Raw genomic sequence first — 20277 nt, forward strand, 5'->3', positions numbered from 1 at the left:
GAGGACGGTGGGTGCTACCTCTGCTCTGACAGACGGCAGGCTAAACCAATCAACATAGAGCTGGCTGGCAAACGTCCCGCCCTCTGGCACCACAACAGGTGAGTGTTTGAATGAATGTCTATGTGTATATAACACTGTAAATATGATGTGTGTATGTCTATGGCATCTGTGCATGATGCTTAACATGTGTATAGTACAGTATATGTATAGTGTGTGTGTTCATGGTGTGTGTACAGTCGAAGAGTGCCACAGCGACCAGCAGAAGACCCTCCTCCTCCCAGTGCTCCAAGCCACACCCCAACACGGCAGCGACGCATCCTATTGGTCAGGAACAGCGACCCTGCAGTGAGGAGGAGTGTGATTCTGAGTCGCCGCTCGGCCCGGAGCCTCCGAGTGTTTCTGGAGGGCATCTCGGAACTGATGCAGTGTCACGTCAGGAAATTATACACACTGGAGGGACGCAAGGTACATCTGGGAGGAGGGAGGAGGGAGGGGGAGGAGGGAGGGGGAGGTGTGTGTTGTGTTGGGGAGGGGGAGGTGTGTGGTGTGTTGGGGAGGGGGAGGTGTGTGGTGTGTTGGGGAGAGGGCGGTGTGTTGGGGAGGGGAGGTGGAGGGGGAGGTGGAGGTGTCTTGGGGAGGGGGAGATGGCGGTGTGTGGTGTGTTGGGGAGGGGAGGGGGAGATGGCGGTGTGTGGTGTCTTGGGGAGGGGGAGGTGGCGGTGTGTGGTGTGTTGGGGAGGGGGAGGTGGTGGTGTGTGGTGTCTTGGGGAGGGGGAGATGGCGGTGTGTGTGGTGTGTTGGGGAGGGGGAGGTGGCGGTGTGTGGTGTGTTGGGGAGGGGGAGGTGGCGGTGTGTGGTGTGTTGGGGAGGGGGAGGTGGCGGTGTGTGGTGTGTTGGGGAGGTGGCGGTGTGTGGTGTGTTGGGGAGGGGGAGGTGTGTGGTGTGTTGGGGAGGGGGAGGTGGCGTATGTGGTGTGTTGGGGTGGGGGAGGTGGCAGTGTGTTGGGGAGGGGAGGTGGAGGGGGAGGTGGAGGTGTCTTGGGGAGGGGGAGGTGGCGGTGTGTGGTGCGTTGGGGAGGTGGCGGTGTGTTGGGGAGGGGGAGATGGCGATGTGTGGTGTCTTGGGGAGGGGGAGGTGGCGGTGTGTGGTGTCTTGGGGAGGGGGAGGTAGGACTGGGAGTGTGTGGTGTCTTGGGGAGGGGGAGGTAGGACTGGAAGTGTGATGTGTTGGGGAGGGGAGGGGGGGTAGGATGGAGTGTGTTGGAGAGGGGGAGGTAGGACTGGGAGTGTGATGTGTTGGGGAGGGGAGGGGGAGGTAGGATGGAGTGTATTGGGGATGGGGAGGTAGGATTGAGTGTGTGGTGTGTTGGGGGAGGTAGGACTGGGAGTGTGTGGTGTGTTGGGGAGGGGGGATGTAGGACTGGGAGTGTGTGGTGTGTTGGGGAGGGGGAGGTAGGGTTGAGTGTGTGGTGTGTTGGGGGAGGTAGGACTGGGAGTGTGTGGTGTGTTGGGGAGGGGGGAGGTAGGACTGGGAGTGTGTGGTGTGTTGGGGAGGGGGAGGTAGAATGGAGTGTGTGGTGTATTGGGGAGGGGGAGGTAGGACTGGGAGTGTGTGGTGTATTGGGGGGCAAGGTAGGACTGGGAGTGTGTGGTGTATTGGGGAGGGGGAGGTAGGACTGGGAGTGTTTGGTGTGTTGGGGAGGGGGAGTTAGGATGGAGTGTGTGGTGTATTGGGGAGGGGGAGGTAGGATGGAGTGTGTGGTGTGTTGGGGGAGGTAGGACTGGGAGTGTGGTGTGTTGGGGAGGGGGAGGTAGGATGGAGTGTGTGGTGTGTTGGGGAGGGGGAGGTAGGATGGAGTGTGTGGTGTGTTGGGGAGGGGGAGGTAGGATGGAGTGTGTGGTGTGTTGGAGGAGGTAGGACTGGGAGTGTGGTGTGTTGGGGAGGGGGAGGGGGAGGTAGGATGGAGTGTGTGGTGTGTTGGGGAGGGGGAGGTAGGATGGAGTGTGTGGTGTGTTGGGGGAGGTAGGACTGGGAGTGTGGTGTGTTGGGGAGGGGGAGGGGGAGGTAGGATGGAGTGTGGTGTGTTGGGGAGGGGAGGGGGAGGTAGGATGGAGTGTGTGGTGTTTTGGGGAGGGGGAGGTAGGACTGGGAGTGTGTGGTGTGTTGGGGAGGGGGAGGTAGGATGGAGTGTGTGGTGTTTTGGGGAGGGGGAGGTAGGACTGGGAGTGTGTGGTGTGTTGGGGAGGGGGAGGTAGGATGGAGTGTGTGGTGTGTTGGGGAGGGGGAGGTAGGATGGAGTGTGTGGTGTGTTGGGGAGGGGGAGGTAGGATGGAGTGTGTGGTGTGTTGGGGGAGGTAGGACTGGGAGTGTGGTGTGTTGGGGAGGTGGAGGTAGGACCGGGAGTGTGTGTTGGGGAGTGGGAGGTAGGATGGAGAGTGTGGTGTGTTGGGGAGGCGGAGGTAGGACTGGGAGTGTGGTGTGTTGGGGAGGGGGGGGTAGGACTGGGAGTGTGTGGTGTGTTGGGGAGGGGGAGACAGGACTTGGAGTGTGTGGTTTATTGGAGGGGGGAGGGAGGGGGAAGTTTAGAGTTGTGTAGATTGACAGTGTCCAGGTATGTGTATGTGCACTAACGTGCGTGTGTGTGTTTGCCTGTGTGTGTGTGTGTGCCTGTGTGTGTGTGTTTGCCTGTGTGTGTGTGCGTGTAGATTGACAGTGCACAGAGCCTGATGACGTGTCCAGGTGTGTTGGTGTGTGTGGGTCGAGAGCCCTTCAGACCTCTACTCCTGAACTATGTAGCCAAGCACTCTGAGGAGAAACTACCTGGACTGGGGACGCGGTTAGTATACGGATCTATGCTATTACACTGTATTCTATTGTGTGTATTTTGATTGGTTTGTTGATTGATTGACACAGGTCACCTGGCAGTGGGGCCAGGTCTCCCGGTACTGGAGCCCGGTCACCTCGTAATGGTCAGGGAGCTCGGTCACGGTCTAGTGTCTACAGCGAAGGACACGGCAGCAAGAGGAACGGTAGGTCATGATGTGTGTGTCTGTGAGTGGTAGTGTGTGTCTGTGAGTGGTAGTGTGTGTCTGTGAGTGGTAGTGTGTGTCTGTGAGTGGTAGTGTGTGTCTGTGAGTGATAGTGTATGTCTGTGAGTGGGAGTGTGTGTCTGTGAGTGATAGTGTGTGTCTGTGTGCGGTAGTGTGTGTCTGTGAGTGATAGTGTGTGTCTGTGAGTGGTGGTGTGTGTCTGTGAGTGATAGTGTGTGTCTGTGTGTGGTAGTGTGTGTCTGTGAGTGGTAGTGTGTGTCTGTGAGTGGTAGTGTGTGTCTGTGTGTGGTAGTGTGTGCCTGTGAGTGATAGTGTGTGTCTGTGTGTGGTAGTGTGTGTCTGTGAGTGGTAGTGTGTGTCTGTGTGTGGTAGTGTGTGTCTGTGAGTGGTAGTGTGTGTCTGTGAGTGGTAGTGTGTGTCTGTGAGTGATAGTGTGTGTCTGTGAGTGGTAGTGTGTGTCTGTGAGTGGTAGTGTGTGACTGTGAGTGGTAGTGTATGTCTGTGAGTGGTAGTGTGTGTCTGTGAGTGGTAGTGTGTGTCTGTGAGTGATAGTGTGTCTGTGAGTGGTAGTGTATGTCTGTGAGTGGTAGTGTGTGTCTGTGAGTGGTAGTGTATGACTGTGAGTGATAGTGTGTGTCTGTGAGTGGTAGTGTATGTCTGTGAGTGATAGTGTGTCTGTGAGTGGTAGTGTGTGTCTGTGAGTGATAGTGTGTCTGTGAGTGGTAGTGTATGTCTGTGAGTGGTAGTGTGTGTCTGTGAGTGGTAGTGTGTGTCTGTGTGTGGTAGTGTGTGTCTGTGAGTGATAGTATGTGTCTGTGAGTGGTAGTGTGTGCCTGTGAGTGATAGTGTGTGTCTGTGTGTGGTAGTGTGTGTCTGTGAGTGGTAGTGTGTGTCTGTGAGTGGTAGTGTGTGTCTGTGTGTGGTAGTGTGTGTCTGTGAGTGATAGTGTGTGTCTGTGAGTGGTAGTGTATGTCTGTGAGTGGTAGTGTGTGTCTGTGAGTGGTAGTGTGTGTCTGTGTGTGGTAGTGTGTGTCTGTGAGTGGTAGTGTGTGTCTGTGAGTGATAGTGTGTCTGTGTGTGGTAGTGTGTGTCTGTGAGTGGTAGTGTGTGTCTGTGTGTGGTAGTGTGTGTCTGTGAGTGGTAGTGTGTGTCTGTGAGTGGTAGTGTGTGTCTGTGAGTGGTAGTGTGTGTCTGTGTGTGGTAGTGTGTGTCTGTGAGTGGTAGTGTGTGTCTGTGAGTGGTAGTGTGTCTGTGTGTGGTAGTGTGTGTCTGTGAGTGGTAGTGTGTGTCTGTGTGTGGTAGTGTGTGTCTGTGAGTGGTAGTGTGTGTCTGTGAGTGGTAGTGTGTGTCTGTGTGTGGTAGTGTGTGTCTGTGAGTGGTAGTGTGTGTCTGTGTGTGGTAGTGTGTGTCTGTGAGTGATAGTGTGTGTCTGTGAGTGGTAGTGTGTGTCTGTGAGTGGTAGTGTGTGTCTGTGTGTGGTAGTGTGTGTCTGTGGTAGTGTGTGTCTGTGAGTGGTAGTGTGTGTCTGTGAGTGGTAGTGTGTGTCTGTGAGTGGTATTGTGTGTCTGTGTGTGGTAGTGTGTGTCTGTGAGTGGTAGTGTGTGTCTGTGAGTGGTAGTGTGTGTCTGTGAGTGGTAGTGTGTGTCTGTGAGTGGTAGTGTGTGTCTGTGAGTGGTAGTGTGTGTCTGTGAGTGGTAGTGTGTGTCTGTGAGTGGTAGTGTGTGTCTGTGAGTGGTAGTGTGTGTCTGTGTGTGGTAGTGTGTGTCTGTGAGTGATAGTGTGTGTCTGTGAGTGGTAGTGTGTGTCTGTGAGTGGTAGTGTGTGTCTGTGTGTGGTAGTGTGTGTCTGTGGTAGTGTGTGTCTGTGAGTGGTAGTGTGTGTCTGTGAGTGGTAGTGTGTGTCTGTGAGTGGTAGTGTGTGTCTGTGAGTGGTAGTGTGTGTCTGTGAGTGGTAGTGTGTGTCTGTGTGTGGTAGTGTGTGTCTGTGAGTGATAGTATGTGTCTGTGAGTGGTAGTGTGTGCCTGTGAGTGATAGTGTGTGTCTGTGTGTGGTAGTGTGTGTCTGTGAGTGGTAGTGTGTGTCTGTGAGTGGTAGTGTGTGTCTGTGTGTGGTAGTGTGTGTCTGTGAGTGATAGTGTGTGTCTGTGAGTGGTAGTGTATGTCTGTGAGTGGTAGTGTGTGTCTGTGAGTGGTAGTGTGTGTCTGTGTGTGGTAGTGTGTGTCTGTGAGTGGTAGTGTGTGTCTGTGAGTGATAGTGTGTCTGTGTGTGGTAGTGTGTGTCTGTGAGTGGTAGTGTGTCTGTGTGTGGTAGTGTGTGTCTGTGAGTGGTAGTGTGTGTCTGTGAGTGGTAGTGTGTGTCTGTGAGTGGTAGTGTGTGTCTGTGTGTGGTAGTGTGTGTCTGTGAGTGGTAGTGTGTGTCTGTGAGTGATAGTGTGTCTGTGTGTGGTAGTGTGTGTCTGTGAGTGGTAGTGTGTGTCTGTGTGTGGTAGTGTGTGTCTGTGAGTGGTAGTTTGTGTCTGTGAGTGGTAGTGTGTGTCTGTGTGTGGTAGTGTGTGTCTGTGAGTGGTAGTGTGTGTCTGTGTGTGGTAGTGTGTGTCTGTGAGTGATAGTGTGTTTCTGTGAGTGGTAGTGTGTGTCTGTGAGTGGTAGTGTGTGTCTGTGTGTGGTAGTGTGTGTCTGTGGTAGTGTGTGTCTGTGAGTGGTAGTGTGTGTCTGTGAGTGGTAGTGTGTGTCTGTGAGTGGTATTGTGTGTCTGTGTGTGGTAGTGTGTGTCTGTGAGTGGTAGTGTGTGTCTGTGAGTGGTAGTGTGTGTCTGTGAGTGGTAGTGTGTGTCTGTGAGTGGTAGTGTGTGTCTGTGAGTGGTAGTGTGTGTCTGTGAGTGGTAGTGTGTGTCTGTGAGTGGTAGTGTGTGTCTGTGTGTGGTAGTGTGTGTCTGTGAGTGATAGTGTGTGTCTGTGAGTGGTAGTGTGTGTCTGTGAGTGGTAGTGTGTGTCTGTGTGTGGTAGTGTGTGTCTGTGGTAGTGTGTGTCTGTGAGTGGTAGTGTGTGTCTGTGAGTGGTAGTGTGTGTCTGTGAGTGGTAGTGTGTGTCTGTGAGTGGTAGTGTGTGTCTGTGAGTGGTAGTGTGTGTCTGTGAGTGGTAGTGTGTGTCTGTGAGTGGTAGTGTGTGTCTGTGAGTGGTAGTGTGTGTCTGTGTGTGGTAGTGTGTGTCTGTGTGTGGTAGTGTGTGTCTGTGAGTGATAGTGTGTCTGTGTGTGGTAGTGTGTGTCTGTGAGTGGTAGTGTGTGTCTGTGTGTGGTAGTGTGTGTCTGTGAGTGGTAGTGTGTGTCTGTGAGTGGTAGTGTGTGTCTGTGTGTGGTAGTGTGTGTCTGTGAGTGGTAGTGTGTGTCTGTGTGTGGTAGTGTGTGTCTGTGAGTGATAGTGTGTGTCTGTGAGTGGTAGTGTGTGTCTGTGAGTGGTAGTGTGTGTCTGTGTGTGGTAGTGTGTGTCTGTGGTAGTGTGTGTCTGTGAGTGGTAGTGTGTGTCTGTGAGTGGTAGTGTGTGTCTGTGAGTGGTATTGTGTGTCTGTGTGTGGTAGTGTGTGTCTGTGAGTGGTAGTGTGTGTCTGTGAGTGGTAGTGTGTGTCTGTGAGTGGTAGTGTGTGTCTGTGAGTGGTAGTGTGTGTCTGTGAGTGGTAGTGTGTGTCTGTGAGTGGTAGTGTGTGTCTGTGAGTGGTAGTGTGTGTCTGTGAGTGGTAGTGTGTGTCTGTGTGTGGTAGTGTGTGTCTGTGAGTGATAGTGTGTGTCTGTGAGTGGTAGTGTGTGTCTGTGAGTGGTAGTGTGTGTCTGTGTGTGGTAGTGTGTGTCTGTGGTAGTGTGTGTCTGTGAGTGGTAGTGTGTGTCTGTGAGTGGTAGTGTGTGTCTGTGAGTGGTAGTGTGTGTCTGTGAGTGGTAGCGTGTGTCTGTGAGTGGTAGTGTGTGTCTGTGTGTGGTAGTGTGTGTCTGTGAGTGATAGTATGTGTCTGTGAGTGGTAGTGTGTGCCTGTGAGTGATAGTGTGTGTCTGTGTGTGGTAGTGTGTGTCTGTGAGTGGTAGTGTGTGTCTGTGAGTGGTAGTGTGTGTCTGTGTGTGGTAGTGTGTGTCTGTGAGTGATAGTGTGTGTCTGTGAGTGGTAGTGTATGTCTGTGAGTGGTAGTGTGTGTCTGTGAGTGGTAGTGTGTGTCTGTGTGTGGTAGTGTGTGTCTGTGAGTGGTAGTGTGTGTCTGTGAGTGATAGTGTGTCTGTGTGTGGTAGTGTGTGTCTGTGAGTGGTAGTGTGTCTGTGTGTGGTAGTGTGTGTCTGTGAGTGGTAGTGTGTGTCTGTGAGTGGTAGTGTGTGTCTGTGAGTGGTAGTGTGTGTCTGTGTGTGGTAGTGTGTGTCTGTGAGTGGTAGTGTGTGTCTGTGAGTGATAGTGTGTCTGTGTGTGGTAGTGTGTGTCTGTGAGTGGTAGTGTGTGTCTGTGTGTGGTAGTGTGTGTCTGTGAGTGGTAGTTTGTGTCTGTGAGTGGTAGTGTGTGTCTGTGTGTGGTAGTGTGTGTCTGTGAGTGGTAGTGTGTGTCTGTGTGTGGTAGTGTGTGTCTGTGAGTGATAGTGTGTGTCTGTGAGTGGTAGTGTGTGTCTGTGAGTGGTAGTGTGTGTCTGTGTGTGGTAGTGTGTGTCTGTGGTAGTGTGTGTCTGTGAGTGGTAGTGTGTGTCTGTGAGTGGTAGTGTGTGTCTGTGAGTGGTATTGTGTGTCTGTGTGTGGTAGTGTGTGTCTGTGAGTGGTAGTGTGTGTCTGTGAGTGGTAGTGTGTGTCTGTGAGTGGTAGTGTGTGTCTGTGAGTGGTAGTGTGTGTCTGTGAGTGGTAGTGTGTGTCTGTGAGTGGTAGTGTGTGTCTGTGTGTGGTAGTGTGTGTCTGTGAGTGATAGTGTGTGTCTGTGAGTGGTAGTGTGTGTCTGTGAGTGGTAGTGTGTGTCTGTGTGTGGTAGTGTGTGTCTGTGGTAGTGTGTGTCTGTGAGTGGTAGTGTGTGTCTGTGAGTGGTAGTGTGTGTCTGTGAGTGGTAGTGTGTGTCTGTGAGTGGTAGTGTGTGTCTGTGAGTGGTAGTGTGTGTCTGTGAGTGGTAGTGTGTGTCTGTGAGTGGTAGTGTGTGTCTGTGAGTGGTAGTGTGTGTCTGTGTGTGGTAGTGTGTGTCTGTGTGTGGTAGTGTGTGTCTGTGAGTGATAGTGTATGTCTGTGAGTGGTAGTGTGTTACTATTGAATATTCAGTGAACATTGTGACTAATCTTTCCAATCTGTTTTGCTCTCTCTCTCTCTCTCTCTCTCTCTCTCTCTCTCTCTCTCTCTCTCTCTGTCTCTCTGTCTCTCTGCTGTCTCTCTCTCTCTCTCTCTCTCTCTCTCTCTGTCTCTCTCTCTCTCTCTGTCTCTCTCTGTCTCTCTCTCTCTCTCTCTAGTGAACTTTGGTCTGGAGACTAAGAAGACCATCATCCATCCTCTCTCAGACTCTTCCAACCGCTCCACCCGCTTCTCTCTGTCCTCTGACAAGTCCTACCCTAATGGCCTCGGCAGACAAGGTGGCAAGGAGGCGGCGCTTAACGATGACATAGAGAAGCGGGTACTGGTGAACAAAGACGGCAGCCTGTCTGTGGAGATGAGGGTGCGGTTTCGTCTCCATAACGACGAGAGGCTCCAGTGGTCCACGGAGATTAAGAAGTCTCCCTCTGACTCTCTGACCAATGACTGCTGTCCCCTCAGGGAAGCCCCGCCCTACTTCCTACAGGTAAACTTTGTTATGCCTTTTTGCTTTTGTTGTTTTCTATTACTCTAGTTCTGTAATATATATTTGTATTTGTTCAGTAAACTGCTGTGTGTATGAAATGTGCTTTACAAATCAAATCTATTGCTATCGTTGTTTCCTGCAGCAAGGCCAATCAGAAAGCTGCTCAGACCCTGACTCCGCCTCCTGTGTTGTTGAAGCTGCCGACTACACCCCCAAGCCTCCACAGCGCTCCCTGGAGGAGCCACAGTCACATTATGCCTGCTGCTTCCAGAGACAGGAGTATGACCTTTGGGAGAACCCCGCCCACATCCAGACTTCTAAGCACTCACACTCCAGGGTTAGACACACCCACTCCTCAAGCTCCTCCTCCTCCTGCCGCTCCAGCAAGTTGGTGAGGAGGCGTGCGACCCACAGGGAGTGCTCAGAGCTCGGAAGGGTTGTCCATGGAATGGTGGAGGTGTGTACAGTCAGCAGCAGCTGCAGCCACAGCGAGCTTAACCTGGGTGCCACAGACAACCAGGGGGAGGAGCGTCCTCTGTCTAGCTCCTCCCATGTGCTCCAAGCACTTCAGGACGATGTGGATGACCTCCCTCCCAGCATCTCACGCTGCTGCCATAGCAACGACCCCCCACAAGCCCTCCCCTTGACACCACAGCCTCCCAGCCCTATGTCTACTTCCTCCAGGAGCAGAAAACACACCCCTGCCCTACAGGGAGAGGAGAGGGGGAGCAAAACCTCCTCCCGGCGTTCTAGTAACTCGTGCTCCTGCTGCAGAGGAGAAGTCACCCCTAAGGCCGACGAGGAGAGAGTGGACAGCTCGTTGTCGAAGGCCAGCCACGCTTCCCACGAATCCAGAGCTCCCTCCAATAGAATCAGGATCCCTGTGGCTCCAGAGGAGGGCGATGATGAAGCTGAGCAGGGTGGGAAGAGGGCAGTCAGCGTCTCCGGTGGCTCAGGGGGGTCCATTGAGTCAGTGGGGTCTATAGGCTCCAGTGTATGTTCTCATTGTGGGGGGTGTGACCAAGGTTACGACCCTGTGTCCTGCCACTCACAGAAGTCACATAGGTCAAAGCGATCTCAAGAAGAAGAGGAGGAGGAGAGGTCAGGGAGAGGACTCTCAGGTGGCTCAGATGAGTGTGGATTTTCTCAGAGGACCAACAGGTCCAACTGTACCCACTTCTACCAAGAGGGCCGAGCAGCCAGCATGATGTCACACATGTCGCTGCCCGAGGAGGGAGAAGATACAGGGACGGAGGGAGAGGTAGAGGTTGGAGAGAAAATAGAGGAAGGGGAGAAAGACGAGAGAGCAGCCAGTGTCCTCTCAGCCAAATCCTTCTCTTCAGTCAAGGGCAGGACCTCCAGAACCTCCCAGAAGTCTAAGGCCTCAGAATCCCTTGCAGACATGGAGGAACAAATGGAAGAACCGATGGAGGGAGAAGTGAAAGAGGGAGAGGTAGAAGATGGAGGAGAACAGAGAGCAGCAAGCATTATGTCAGTTAAATCTAATCTCTCAGCCAAGTCCAGCAGATCTCATACATCTACCTGTAGCAAAGCAGATGGGTCCACCAAAGCTTCAGAGAGGGCATCATCTCCCAGATCAGAACCAGGCGTCGCTCAGGATACAGGAGCAGCAGAGACAGAGGAGAGAGGAGCCAGTGTCATGTCAGCTAAAACTAACACTTCAGCAAATTCCAGCAGATCCCATAAGTCTACCAAAAGTCATAATGCTAGGGCTGCTTCTACCAGCTCTGAAACACCTGAAGTCACTGCTATTGAGACAACAGGTGAAGGTGAAGAGGAAGAAGTGGGCGAGAAAACAGAGGAGAGGTTAGAGAGCTCCATGTCTGTTAGATCTAACCTCTCAGCAAAGTCTCGTAGGTCCTGTAAGTCTACCTGCAGCAAAGCAGAACAGGTCCTTTCCGCCTACTCACCAGAGGTACCAGCTACTGAACCTGAACCTACTGGAGAGGATGAGGGAGAGGAGAGAGCAACGATCTCCACGTCTGTTAAATCTAACCTTTCAGCCAAGTCCAGCAGGTCTCATAAGTCAACCTGCAGTAGGAGTATTAGAGTTGTTTCTCCAAAACCAGCAGCGAGTGAAACTCTAGTCAACGATCCAGCAGACGCGGATGCAGCGGGTGCATTGTCAGCTAAAACCAATGCTTCAGCAAAGTCCCGTAGGTCCTGTAAGTCTACAGGAGATGATGAGGGAGAGGAGAGAGAAGCAAGAGCCATGTCAGCTAAAACGAGGGCTTCTATCAAGTTCAGCAGGACCCACAAGTCTGCCTGTAAAGCTGCCTCTCCAAAGCCAGCCGCATGTGAAACTCCTGTCAACGATCCAGAGGAGAAAACAGAGGAAGAGAAGACAGCGAGTGCATTGTCAGCTAAAACCAGTGCTTCTGTCAGATCTAGCAGGTCTCACAAGTCTACCTGTAGTAGGAGTGTTAGGGCTGAGACACCTGTTGCTAAAGACATCCCTGCTATTGAAACAACAGAGGGAGATGAGAATGGGTCTGCTGCTGCTGCCGGAGAAACAGAGGAGAGACCAGCGAGCGCCATTTTGGATAACAATAATGCCTCAGTGAAATCTAGCATATCTCACAAGTCTACCTGCAGCAAAGCAGAACGGGCCCCTTCCTCCAACTCACCAGAGGTGCCAGCGACTGAGCCTGAACCTACTGGAGATGATGAGGGAGAGAAGAGAGCAGCAAGTGCCACGTCAAAGTCCAGCAGGTCCCTCAAGTCTACCTGCAGTAGGAATGTCTGGGCTGAGACTCCGGGGACTAAAGACATCCCTGTTATTACGACGACAGGAGGAGAGGAGATGGTTGACGATACAACTGCTGCTGGAGACACAGAGGAGAGACCGCCGAGCGCCATCTCAGCTAAAACCAGTGCTTCAGTCAAGTCCAGCAGGTCTCATAAATCTACCTGCAGCAGGAAGGCTGAGAGTCCAATATCTCAACCAGCCGATGTCCCTGTTATTGAAACAACAGGAAGAGACGAGGTCGGAGAGGAGAAAGAGAGAGCAAACGGCGTCATGTCAGCTAAATCTAACGCTTCAGCAATGTCCCGCAAGTCTAACAGGCCCACCTGTAATGGAAGTAGTAGAGCAGTCTCTCCAGTGGCTCAAGATATTCCTGCTATCGAGACGACAGGTGGAAAAGAACAGAGAGACAAATCCACCGCCTCTGTCAAGACCAACAGGTCTCATAAGTCGTCCAGTGGTAGGAGGGCTGAAACTCCAACTGCAGAACAAGCTGATGTTAATGAGACCACCGGAAGGGACGAGAAGGGAGAGGGGACAGAGAGACCAGCGAGTGCCATGTCGACTAAAAATAGTGCTTCAGCAAAGTCCAGCAGGTCTCACAAGTCCACCTGTAATAGTGGAAGTGCTAGAGCGGTCTCTCCAGCACCTAAAGCAGCAGACGTCCCTGCCATTGAAACAACAGGGGTTGACTGGGAGGGAGAGAAAACAGAGGAGAGACCAGCTTGCGCCATGTCGTCTAAATCTTACATCTCAGCTAAGTCCAGTACATCTCATACGTCTAATGGTGGTAACACAAGTACCTTTCTGCACCTGAAAAAAGAGACAGGTGAGAGAGGCGTTAGCCCCGCCCCCAGCACTACAGGAAATGACCTTGAGACAGGCAGTGTGAAATCTGCAATGAGCACAAAACCCAAAAGAAACGCAGATTCCTCCACCAGACCCCTCTCCACAGCATCACAGGCCAATGCTAAATCCAGCAATCAGACACCCCCTGCCACCACCGAGACCAAAGAGGAGTCTCAAAGTCATGCCACGAGCCGACCTGCCAGCACGGCTGCACACAGAGATGATGATGTCAGAGATCATGTCACAGAGAAGAAAGCTCCCAGCGTACATTCTAAGAGCCCTGCTAAAGCAGAAGGAGACTCAAGAGCGGCTTCCTTCGCCCGCTCCACCAGGTCAAAGGTGAAAGTCCAGAAGGCCAGCGAGGCCCAGGACGATGAGAGGCCAGAGACAAGGGCCTCCTTCCTGCAAGTGAAAGGTCACAGGGTCAAAGCTCAGAGTGACACGGGCAGCGTTCACTCCGTGAAAACCTCCAAAACGGATAAGATTGTGATAAAAGGGAATTCCAAACCAAAGTCGGCCCAAGCAGGAAACCCTACCTCCCAGTCCATCAATCCCTCTGAGGGCTCCAGACCCGCCATCCAGCTGGGTACGGCCAGCGTCAGCGATAGCCTCCTCTCCCAGTCGCTGTCTGCAGCTGACCTGCTCAGGGGGAACATGGCCGCCTCGCGCCTCTCCAGCCCTGCAGGGTCAAAGGTTAGCATCCCTGATAGTGGGAAGAGTGGGAAGAGTGGGAGTAGCCAGAGGAGGAGGAAGCTCAAACAGGAAGAGGCGGAGCTAGAGGAGCTGGGTCCCCTCTGTCTGCCCAAAACCTCACCCAATGACATTGTCAGTGATTGGCTGAGAGGCATCCCTGCTGACAGCGGCATGGATAACCCTGAAGATGAGATGAACGAGGGAATTGAAGAGACAGAAGTAAAAAGAGAGGAAGGAGATGAGAAAGGAGGGGAAACAGAGGGACAAGGAGGAGAGGAGACTGAGGAGAAACAAGAACCGATTGAAACTACAGAGATGGAGCAGGAGAACACGGCTGAAACAGGAAAACAGGAAGAGGAGCAGGAGAACACGGCTGAAAAAGGACAACAGGAAGAGGAAGAGGAGCAGGAGAACACGGCTGAAACAGGACAACAGAAAGAGGAAGAGGAGCAGGAGAACACGGCTGAAACAGGACAACGGGAAGAGGAAGAGGAGCAGGAAAACATGGCTGAAACAGGACAACAGGAAGAGGAAGAGGAGCAGGAGAACACGGCTGAAACAGGACAACAGGAAGAGAAAGAGGAGCAGGAGAACATGGCTGAAACAGGACAAGAGGAAGAGGAGCAGGAGAACATGGCTGAAACAGGACAACAGGATGAGGAAGTAAAAAAGGCTGCCGGGCAACCAGAGGAAGAGGGAGAGGTGAAAGAGGAGGAGGAAGAGAGGGGAGAGGAGGAGGAGGAAGCAGCAGCGGGGGAGAAGGAGAAGAAAGATAAAGAAGAAGAGGAGGTGAAAAAAGAAGAAGAGGGGGAGGTGGGAGCAGAGGAGGAGGAGGGAGAGTGCTCTGAGTGTGCTGACTGCTGCCCTGACCCAGCCCCGCCCAACAATGACATCAGTTCTCCTTGTCATCGCCACCTGTTCCTCAGTAGAGAGTCTGAGCTGCCTTGGAGCTGCCACTCATCTGTGGCAGTAATGAAGGTTTTACTGAACCCTACACTGGGCCGATGCAGCTCCCTACCCGAGGTATTTCCTGTTTCTAGACTTTTACTTACATACTTTTACTTCCAGGTGAGCATAAGATATTTTCAATGTCTTTTAACTTACATGTAGTTTACTCATAGGGTAATATACGTTACAGTATAGTTTTACTTATACAGTGCCTTGCGAAAGTATTCGGCCCCCTTGAACTTTGCGACCTTTTGCCACATTTCAGGCTTCAAACATAAAGATATAAAACTGTATTTTTTTGTGAAGAATCAACAACAAGTGGGACACAATCATGAAGTGGAACGACATTTATTGGATATTTCAAACTTTTTTAACAAATCAAAAACTGAAAAATTGGGCGTGCAAAATTATTCAGCCCCCTTAAGTTAATACTTTGTAGCGCCACCTTTTGCTGCGATTACAGCTTTAAGTCGCTTGGGGTATGTCTCTATCAGTTTTGCACATCGAGAGACTGACATTTTTTCCCATTCCTCCTTGCAAAACAGCTCGAGCTCAGTGAGGTTGGATGGAGAGCATTTGTGAACAGCAGTTTTCAGTTCTTTCCACAGATTCTCGATTGGATTCAGGTCTGGACTTTGACTTGGCCATTCTAACACCTGGATATGTTTATTTTTTTAACCATTCCATTGTAGATTTTGCTTTATGTTTTGGATCATTGTCTTGTTGGAAGACAAATCTCCGTCCCAGTCTCAGTTTTTTTGCAGACTCCATCAGGTTTTCTTCCAGAATGGTCCTGTATTTGGCTCCATCCATCTTCCCATCAATTTTAACCATCTTCCCTGTCCCTGCTGAAGAAAAGCAGGCCCAAACCATGATGCTGCCACCACCATGTTTGACAGTGGGGATGGTGTGTTCAGCTGTGTTGCTTTTACGCCAAACATAATGTTTTGCATTGTTGCCAAAAAGTTCAATTTTGGTTTCATCTGACCAGAGCACCTTCTTCCACATGTTTGGTGTGTCTCCCAGGTGGCTTGTGGCAAACTTTAAACGACACTTTTTATGGATATCTTTAAGAAATGGCTTTCTTCTTGCCACTCTTCCATAAAGGCCAGATTTGTGCAATATACGACTGATTGTTGTCCTATGGACAGAGTCTCCCACCTCAGCTGTAGATCTCTGCAGTTCATCCAGAGTGACCATGGGCCTCTTGGCTGCATCTCTGATCAGTCTTCTCCTTGTATGAGCTGAAAGTTTAGAGGGACGGCCAGGTCTTGGTAGATTTGCAGTGGTCTGATACTCCTTCCATTTCAATATTATCGCTTGCACAGTGCTCCTTGGGATGTTTAAAGCTTGGGAAATCTTTTTGTATCCAAATCCGGCTTTAAACTTCTTCACAACAGTATCTCGGACCTGCCTGGTGTGTTCCTTGTTCTTCATGATGCTCTCTGCGCTTTCAACAGACCTCTGAGACTATCACAGTGCAGGTGTATTTATACGGAGACTTGATTACACACAGGTGGATTGTATTTATCATCATTAGTCATTTAGGCCAACATTGGATCATTCAGAGATCCTCACTGAACTTCTGGAGAGAGTTTGCTGCACTGAAAGTAAAGGGGCTGAATAATTTTGCACGCCCAATTTTTCAGTTTTTGATTTGTTAAAAAAGTTTGAAATAACCAATAAATGTCGTTCCACTTCATGATTGTGTTCCACTTGTTGTTGAATCTTCACAAAAAAATACAGTTTTATCTCTTCATGTTTGAAGCCTGAAATGTGGCAAAAGGTCGCAAAGTTCAAGGGGGCCGAATACTTTCGCAAGGCACTGTATATTGCATACTAATAACTGTTATTATTTGCAAACTTTTATTGTCATATTCACATGGTTCGTGTGACTTTCAGGGGGAGAATAAAACACTTTTTTGATATGATTTACAGTATTCCTAATCCTTATTTCTCCCACCTGTCTCTTTACTCCAGATAAGTCCAGTGTACGGACGCAGACTGAGCTCCTCTGCTAAAGGTCTGCTGGACTGTCTGGCCCAGCTGCAGCTCATCGACCCGCCCCCTTCTCCAGCTGCAGCCCCAGGCCCTGACCGGGATCAGCGGTACCAAGAGGTCATGGATATACTAGAGTCACTGTGGCTGTCTAAGCCTGACCTCGAGAAGAGGAAGGAAGGAGAGACAGAGGAGAAGGAGAGGCTAAAAGATTCTGGTGTGGACCTGAGCAGCGGCTCAGCAGGGTCTGGGGGTTCTGGGAAGACCAGACCAGATGAAACAGCGGGTGACATCACTCTCATAGCGAAGGGAGAAGGAGGGGAAGGAGGAGGAGAGGGGGAGACAGACAGAGGAGGAGAGGGAGAGACAGATGGAGGAGGAGAGGGAGAGATAGGTGGAGGAGGAGAGGGAGAGACAGATGGAGGAGGAGAGGGAGAGATAGATGGAGGAGGAGAAGGAGAGACAGATGGAGGAGGAGAGGGGGAGGTAGGAGAGGGAGAGACAGATGGAGGAGGAGAGGGAGAGATAGATGGAGGAGGAGAGGGAGAGACAGATGGAGGAGGAGAGGGGGAGGTAGGAGAGGGAGAGACAGATGGAGGAGGAGAGGGAGAGATAGATGGAGGAGGAGAGGGAGAGACAGATGGAGGAGGAGAGGGAGAGATAGATGGAGGAGGAGAGGGAGAGACAGATGGAGGAGGAGAGGGAGAGACAGATGGAGGAGGAGAGGGAGAGACATATGGAGGAGGAGAGGGAGAGACATATGGAGGAGGAGAGGGAGAGACAGATGGAGGAGGAGAGGGAGAGACATATGGAGGAGGAGAAGGAGAGACAGATGGAGGAGGAGAGGAAGCAACATCAGCAGAGCTGCTTTCAGACGCGGCTACCCCAGACATCGCCAGCCAAGTGCGGAGCAGCCCAGGGGAGGATGAGTCGCCCCCAGAGTCGCCCCCAGGGACAGGTGAGATGCTGCAGACCCTTGAGAGACTCAAAACCCCAGGGAGCCCATCCTCTTCAGACAGCACAGCCTACAAATCCCCCACTGACACAGAGACAGACACCCCGGAGGACACCCCCAGCTCAGGGACACCCCCGTCAGTCCAACGACCGCTGCTCACCAAGCGTGTCTCCCAGGACCCTGACCCGGTCTGGGTTCTCAACCTGCTGAAGAAGCTGGAGAAACAGTTCATGACCCACTACGTGGACGCCATGGCCGAGTTAAAGGTACTGATACAACAATAATAAAAACCACAACAACAAACACAACAGCAATAATAATTAGCATCATCATGAAAATCATAAATATATATATTTTTTATAAATAATCTGGATAATACTGTTGTGTTTGTGAAGGTGCGTTGGGACCTAGACAACAATGTGATGTTGGACACTATGATCACTGAGCTGAGAGATGAGGTGAAGAAGAGGATCCAGATGAGCATTGATCGTGAACTGAGGAAGATTCGGGGACGGGCGGGCCGGGGGCCGCGACCCCCTAACATGTCCCGGGAGTCAACCGTAACAGACCAGAGGAGGCGGAGGTTGAAGGTGAGAGGGGCCAGTTAGTGATATTTTATTCGAACAGCTTTAAAACAAACTTTTAGTAAATGTATAGATATTTTGGCAGTGAATGCACAATGAATGCTGGCATGCTGATCCCCAAGAACTCCATTCGTTGCGCTAATTCTTGTTAACAATTTCCCAACGCTAGTTAGCAATTTCACTAACGTTAGTTAGCAATTTCCCAACGCTAGTTAACAATTTCGCTAACGTCAGTTAGCAATTTCGCTAACGCTAGTTAGCAATTTCATTAATGCTAGTTAGCAACTTCCTACATCTTATTCTGGGTAAGTAGAAAAATCTTGCACTATCCATTTAAAACATAGTGTTTAATTCCTACTTTATTGTCAACTGTAGACTCTATTGCTTTATTTTAAATACACTCCTAATAAAGTTTGACTTTGCTTTAAAGGTCATGAAGGTCCAGTCGGTAAACGAGAGTGATGGAGAGCAGGGTTCAGGCGATGTTAGCGACCAGCGCAGCGAGGACGAGTACTGTCCCTGCGACGCCTGCATACGGAAAAAGGCGGAGGACAAGGCAATCAAAATGGAGGCTGTGGTTGCCAAGGCGCCGGTGATGATGGCGTTTGATCTGCGTAAGATCCTGCAGATGAAGAAAGACCCAGAGTCTCCGGCGCCCCCTAGCCCCACACAGGGGAAGAACAATGACAAACTGGAAGAGGAGGAGGAGGAGGAACAGGTTGGGAATCTAGAGGTGGTACACGAAGACGAGGAAGAGGAGGAGAGAAAGGAGGATATTATACCAACTGTTATAGAGGAAGATATCTCTGAGAAGGAAGAGGAAGGAGTGACTGGGGGAGAGGAGGGAGAGGAGGAGGGACAGGAGAGTCACGGAGCTGAGTCTCTGATGGGTGAAGTAGAGGAGGAAATAGCTGAGGAGATAGGGGCTGAAGAACAGGAAGAGGATGGAGTGGTAGAGGGAACTGAGGATGAGGAGGAAGAGGCAGGGGAAGGAGAGACGGGGTGTGAAAGTGCAGGAGAAGATGGTGTGGAGGGGGCGGAGACTGGAGAGGGGGAGGAGTTAGTAGAAGGGGAAGAGGAAGAAGCAGGGGAAGCTGAAGCAGGAGATCATGAAAAAGTTGGAGTAGATGAAGCAGGAGATCAGGAGGAAGCTGCAGGAGATGAAGAGACCGGAGTAGCGGGAGAGACAGGGGGAGAGGGAGAAACAGGAGGAGAGGAGGAGACTCCTGAGGAAGAAACAGAGGGTAATGTGGGCGTGTCAGCAGAGGATGAGGAAGAGGGAGGAGAGGAGGAGGTGCAGTTGAATGCTGTGGCGGAGTTTAATCCTGAAGACGAGGAGGGTGAGGAGATGGAGGGAAATAGAGAAATCCCTCTGATCCACCAGATGACCAGAACCTCTGTGGAGTCCCAGCCAGGATCAATGGAGAACACAGACCCGGAGCCCAGGGCATCAGACCCAGTTTCACAAATGTGCTCCTTAACCCTGATAGAGCCCAATGAAACTGTCTCTGATGGACACCAGATGGCATCTGCGGGGGAAGGGTCAGGGGGGAAAGGCCAGAGGAGGAGCCGATCTCCAGCCAGAACCAAACGCAGGAAACCAAAAGAGAACGGCATAGAACTGGATGTCCTATATCTGTAACCCTCACAGGACATAGAACTGGGCGTCCTAGATCTGTAACCCTCACAAGACATAGAACTGGATGTCCTAGATCTGTAACCCTCACTGGACATAGAACTGGGCGTCCTAGATCTGTAACACTCACAGGACATAGAACTGGACGTCCTAGATCTGTAACCCTCACAGGACATAGAACTGGACGTCCTAGATCTGTAACCCTCACAAGACATAGAACTGGATGTCCTAGATCTGTAACCCTCACAGGACATAGAACTGGGCGTCCTAGATCTGTAACACTCACAGGACATAGAACTGGACGTCCTAGATCTGTAATCCTCACAGGACATAGAACTGGACGTCCTAGATCTGTAACCCTCACAGGACATAGAACTGGACGTCCTAGATCTGTAACCCTCACAGGACATAGAACTGGGCGTCCTAGATCTGTAACACTCACAGGACATAGAACTGGATGTCCTAAATCTGCAACCCTCACAGGACATAGAACTGGACGTCCTAGATCTGTAACCCTCACAGGACATAGACCTGGACGTCCTAGATCTGTAACCCTCACAGGACATAGAACTGGACGTCCTAGATCTGTAACCCTCACAGGACAGACTGAGTCACAGAAAGCACTTTATAATCTCCTCTCTGAGTTAGGAATATCTATATGGGAGGTAATGCACAGGTTTCTGCCAGGTCAGAGTGGTATATACTCATTATTTTAATAGAAGGGTTTAACTGAAACTTGGAACAATCATAGTATTGTACAAACCATAAGATATCATGTGAAATGTACATTTGTATATTTCAAAAAACTAATTATATGTATGATTTTAGTTTCATGGAGGGCTGTATATTATCTACAGTATAGAGGTGTGTATATTCTCTACTGTATGGAGGGGTGTATATACTCTACTGTATAGAGGGGTGTATATTCTCTACTGTATGGAGGGGTGTATATTCTCTACTCTATAGAGGGGTGTATATTCTCTACTGTATAGAGGGGTGTATATTCTCTACTGTATGGAGGGGTGTAT

The 20277-nt window shown here is 51.0% G+C and overlaps 1 protein-coding gene across 1 annotated transcript in view; it reads left to right on the forward strand.

The window, feature by feature from the left end:
* Positions 1–19344, forward strand: part of LOC110505914 (uncharacterized) — a 22051-nt gene extending 2707 nt beyond the window's left edge. Inside the window, exons 2-10 of the mRNA XM_090219371.1 lie at positions 1–98; positions 237–465; positions 2706–2836; positions 2914–3029; positions 8494–8819; positions 8962–14151; positions 16057–17295; positions 17425–17619; positions 18044–19344. The exon at positions 1–98 is cut by the window's left edge and continues 75 nt beyond it. Coding sequence (XP_090075497.1) covers positions 1–98; positions 237–465; positions 2706–2836; positions 2914–3029; positions 8494–8819; positions 8962–14151; positions 16057–17295; positions 17425–17619; positions 18044–19255 — 8736 coding nt within the window. The 3' untranslated portion in view covers positions 19256–19344. The remainder of the gene's footprint in view (positions 99–236; positions 466–2705; positions 2837–2913; positions 3030–8493; positions 8820–8961; positions 14152–16056; positions 17296–17424; positions 17620–18043) is intronic.
* The last annotated feature ends 933 nt before the right edge of the window (positions 19345–20277 follow it).

Source organism: Oncorhynchus mykiss, chromosome 25 (assembly GCF_057628025.1).
Source record: "Oncorhynchus mykiss isolate SJ-2025 chromosome 25, ASM5762802v1, whole genome shotgun sequence".
Taxonomy (NCBI): domain Eukaryota; kingdom Metazoa; phylum Chordata; class Actinopteri; order Salmoniformes; family Salmonidae; genus Oncorhynchus; species Oncorhynchus mykiss.